This window comes from Myotis davidii, unplaced genomic scaffold, assembly GCF_000327345.1.
Source record: "Myotis davidii unplaced genomic scaffold, ASM32734v1 scaffold142, whole genome shotgun sequence".
Taxonomy (NCBI): Eukaryota; Metazoa; Chordata; class Mammalia; order Chiroptera; family Vespertilionidae; genus Myotis; species Myotis davidii.
The window spans coordinates 117,183-121,777 of record NW_006294400.1 but is presented as its reverse complement, the minus strand read 5'-3'; the positions used below and the strand labels follow the sequence as shown (position 1 = coordinate 121,777).

Here is a 4,595-nt window from a genome sequence, read left to right as displayed (position 1 = left end):
CACCGCTGGGCCCGAGGCCGTGGGGCAGGGTGCTGAGGTCTGGACGTGTAGGATCGCCGCCCGGGGCCCTGGGATGAGGCCCTGGGAGGACTAGGCCTCTGGGTAGGACGGCTGGGTTCCCTCCTGTTCCTGGTTTTACGGCACATCGCTCCTGGAGGCCAGAAGCCAGTCTCAAAGACAGCATCTCCCGATCTTCGATCTTCGCAGCCTTTCTGTGCTCGCAGGGATGGGGAGCCCTCCCCCTACTCCCCCTTCTCTCCCCCTCCCCCCAGGCTCAGCTGTGTGAGGCTGCTGAATGCCCACCACCCAGCATAACAGCAGTAACCCCTACGTGTGTCCAACACTGTATAGGGCACTTCAGTGCATTTTCCTTTGAGCTTCAGGATTGGCAGAGAGAACTGATGGGAATCTCATTTGACAGATTTCGAACCTGGAGATAACATGTGCCCGGCACTGTATGGGTCACTTTATCCTTTTTAAAAAATTTACTCATTTTGAGAGAGAGAGAAACATCACTCAGCTGCCTCTTGTCTGTGCCCTGAGCAGCAAACGAACCCACAACCCAGATATGTGCCCTGACCGGGAATTGAACCCACCACCCTTTAGTGTACGGGACAACTCTAACCATAGAACACACTGGCCAGGGCCCCTTTATGCTTTTAGAGTCAGGATTGCTGCTCCCATTTTATAGATGAGAAGCTTCGGTAACAGGTTAAGTGCCTGAGCTGAGCATTCACAGCTGATGTATGCACAGCCAGGATTCACACCTGGTTCGCTTGATTTCATCAGAGCCTTAGTTGGTTTTTAACATTTTCCCCTAATTTTTTTTCTTCCTCCCTCCCTTCTTCCCTTTCTTTCTCATAGAGCATCCTGCCATTCTCCTATGTCCAACTGCAGACACACAGATCCGAGGAGAACAGGCCCTGCCCCGCAGGCTGCGAGGAGGAGGAGGTAACTCGGACGGGCTCTGCCCTCCTGCTTTTCCTAGAGACGGTGACTTAGAGGTTGAGGTGGCTCTGCCCTGCACTGCAGTGACAGTTCAAACACCGTTCTCTTCCGTGGATCCCGGGAAAGAGAAGGAGCTGGGGCAGCTGTCCAGGTGTTGCCCTAAACACCTTGGAGGGGAGAAGGTGGCTCGATGACCGTGAAGGCTGGGCAGGTACATGCTCCCCGCCGAGGAGCACACATTCACTATGAGCGAAGGGTCTCTCTTCCCCTCCAGGTGAGCCGAGAGCACACACAGCTGGGCTGTCCCCAGCCCGACCCTGGCCCCATCGGTCTCTAGTGGTGAAGCTCCTCACTGCCATCTGGGCAGAGTGGGAGGGCTTCCTGCTGTCTGATTGACAGCCCTGCTCCCTACTCCTAGGGACCCGCTGCCCACACCGGGAGGCGCAGTGTAGACAGGGCCCCGGAGTCTCGTTTACTAATGTATCAGCTCTTAGAACAAATGTCAAAGTTACAGTTGCCATTTCCTGGCCTAGCTGGGTCTCCCCTGGCTTGTTCCTAGAATTTGCCTGTAAGTGGAATTCTTGTAAATTAGGTTATTCAGGGGACCTTGACATTTAAAGAATCCTTTTTACAGCTTTTGGTAAAGCAAATAATTATATTGTCGGTAATGGCCTTCAGTGTTACCAGTTTTGAATGGGCGGATTTTTATGTGGGGTTTTCTTAAAAGTGGAAACTGGCTGTAGCCACACAAAGCTCATGCTTTGATTCATTCAACAACCAATCAGCAAACACCCACCTTGTGTCAGGTGCTGGGCTAATGGTGTTGAAAGTCATCACCCTGCCCGGGAAGCTAAAACCCGGAGGGCCGGCGAGGCAGAGAGAGAGGAGAGCCAGGCAAGGGTTCGGTCTCCGATTTATTCTGCTCATTTACCGGGAAGTGTGTGTTTTGGTGGATGCCACGCGGGGTGCCAGAGCATCGCAGTGGTACACTTGCGTGTCACCTCCCGGCTGCCGCCCTGGCCACCGTTCAGAAAGGAGTCCTCCAGCCTCGAGATCCACGGCACTTTCTGGCTCCGTGAGAGTCCTCGTGGTCCCTCCCTATGTGGGTTTCATTTTGCCCCGTCTCCTGCTGGGCTGCCAGCTCTCTGGGGTCGGGCTTCATGTTGACAAGCCTCAGCAACCAGAACACCTGCCAGGGTGGACACGTGTTGACGAGGGCCAGGGCCTCAGGGTAGGGATGAGACCCTGATGTCCCTCCTGGGCATGAGGTGGCTGCTGGCTGAGTGTGGGCCTGCGCTCTGCTGCCGGGGCCCCGCTGCTGCTCTGTGGTCCTTCGTCCGCCTGGTAACGCTCCGGTTAGCGGTGACACTGTCGGTGTCTGCTTCTGCTCTCACCCTGCAGTTCACACAGCTGCCAAGTCTCCAGAACCACTTTCTCATGTCACTCCCTGCTTAGCCCTGGCGAGTTCAAGGTCATTGCTCTTCAGGGTGAAATCTAAACCGCCCAATGTGACCCGTAGGACATTGAGTTGCCAGTTGCGAGGGCTCTGTGCCCGCTCTTCTTCCTGGAGCAGTCTCCTTGCCCCAGGTGCTTAGTGAACTCTTCCTGGTGCCGTGTCTTAGCTGAGGGCACTTCCCCAGAGCCTTCCATGACCCCAGCAGAGTTAGGTCCCTCTAGGGCAGCGGTTCTCAACCTGTGGGTCGCGACCCCTTTGGGGGTTGAACGACCCTTTCACAGGGGTTGCCTAAGACCATCGGAAAACACATATATAATTACATACTGTTTTTGTGATTAATCACTATGCTTTAATTATGTTCAATTTGTAACCATGAAATTGGGGTCACCACAACATGAGGAACTGTATGAAAGGGTCGCGGCATTAGGAAGGTTGAGAACTACTGCTCTAGGGTGTGCCCTTCTAGTGCCCTCTACTTCCCAGCCCTTAGTTGTGATGGAGTCAAGCTGTCTTCTGTCTCCCCGTTCACAGCACGATGCCTGGTTGTTGATGAAGGACTGGACCTGGAAGTGAGCTTGCTTCTGTGCTGACCAGCAAGAGAGAGGGGGTCATGGGGACTGTCCAGCACCCCCGCCCCCCACAGTGTACACTGTAGCAGGCTTGAGCTCCTTGCTTCACTGAAGGATATCTTTTTCTATTGCTTTTCAGAGAGAGTGGGAGGGAGGGAGGAGGGAAGAGAGAAACATCGATGTGAGAGAGACACATTGACTGGTTGCGTTTGCCTCCTGCATGCGTCCTGACAGGCTGGGAGCGAATCTGCAACCCAGCTATGTGCCCTTGACTGGGAATCAAACCCGCCACCTTCCGTTGCGAAGGCCGGTGCTCTAACCATTAGCAACACTGGCCAGGACACACACGCCTTTCTCTTAGCTCAGATTCTCTGTCCGCTGGGGTCAGAAGCCAAGCCATGGAGCCAGGTGTCAGGGAGGGTGAGGAAAGCACTAGAAGCCAGGACTCGGGGCTCCTCTGACGTGAAGTTCGCTTTGTAAAGTGACCTGAATGCGAGAGACATAAGGCACTGTCGTCCGAGGGGCAGCAGCAGGTCGGGACACGGACATTCCCCTGCGTCAGGCAGGACTGACCAGCCCAGCGCATGAGACGGCCCTCGGCCTGGCTGATACACTCCGTTTTCCTGCAGGAGGCGCCACTGCGGAGCTGCAGCAGACACAGTGGGAGACAGTATGACGAGCAAGGTGATAGAAGACGAGAAGCAATTCTACTCCAAGGCCAAGACGTACTGGAAGGACGTCCCCCCGACAGTGGACGGCATGCTCGGGGGGTACGGCCACATCTCCAGCATCGACATCAACAGCTCCCGGAAGTTCCTGCAGAGGTTTCTGAGGGTAGGCGGGTCTGGGGTGCTCTCCGGAGCATGTGCTGGCGCCTCCTCCGACTCTGCCACTGCAGGGCCTGCGGTGTCCGTCTACCGCCCAGGCCTGAAGGACAGCGGGCGGCTGTGGACTGGGCCTCGAGGTGACCCGACAGGCGCTGGCTGTTATGCTGGGGGTTCCCTGTCCCAGAACTGAGTAGTCTCCCTTTAAATTGTCCCATCTTCCCAGGGACAAAACCTTGGCTCGCTGGCACGTCTGCGGGCATTTGGGCTGTGGGTGTTGGCTGTTCTGCAGAAGGCAGGCTCCTGGTCACTCCTGCCCCGGCCTCTCCTGCCCCGGCTGGAGCCTCCTGGCCCTGCCCCCTCTTGTCTGCTAGCGAGCAGGCCGCTCTGGTTGTCTCTCCACCCCCTGCCATCGCCCCGTTTGTTCCAGTCCCGTGCCATTGACTGGCCTCTTCTGGTCTCTCACTGACTGAATTCTTCCTGTTCCTGCTGTCGTTTCAACGGGGTCTTGGGAGTGAAATGAAGGCACCTATTCAATTCAGCACCTCGAAGTGGAAGCTGGCTTTCATTTTAGAAATCTGACCAGGAAAATGTCATGCTCACACCCACTGTCCAGGCTAGACGAGTCCCTCAGGGGCTGTGAGGCATGGCCCTGGGCAGTGACGGGGTCCCTCTGGCTTTCCGAGCCTTCCTGACGCCTGTCCTGTTTTAGGAAGGCCCCAACCCGACGGGGACCTCCTGCGCCCTGGACTGCGGCGCCGGCATTGGCAGGATCACCAAGCGGCTGCTCCTGCCGCT

The 4,595-nt window shown here is 56.3% G+C and overlaps 1 protein-coding gene across 4 annotated transcripts in view; it reads left to right on the top strand.

Moving 5' to 3' along the window:
- NTMT1 (N-terminal Xaa-Pro-Lys N-methyltransferase 1) overlaps positions 1-4,595 on the top strand; it is a 7,115-nt gene that overhangs the window by 933 nt on the left and 1,587 nt on the right. For 3 of the 4 annotated variants that reach the window (XM_006768479.2, XM_006768475.2, XM_006768476.2), the window contains exons 2-4: positions 865-951; positions 3,603-3,807; positions 4,510-4,595. The exon at positions 4,510-4,595 ends at the window's right edge or, in 2 of these variants, runs on beyond it. In XM_006768479.2, coding sequence (XP_006768542.1) covers positions 884-951; positions 3,603-3,807; positions 4,510-4,595 — 359 coding nt within the window. In that variant the 5' untranslated portion in view covers positions 865-883. Of the gene's footprint in view, positions 1-864; positions 952-1,116; positions 1,160-3,602; positions 3,808-4,509 lie in introns of those variants that run through there. The other variant, XM_015567027.1, reaches the window with a different exon arrangement.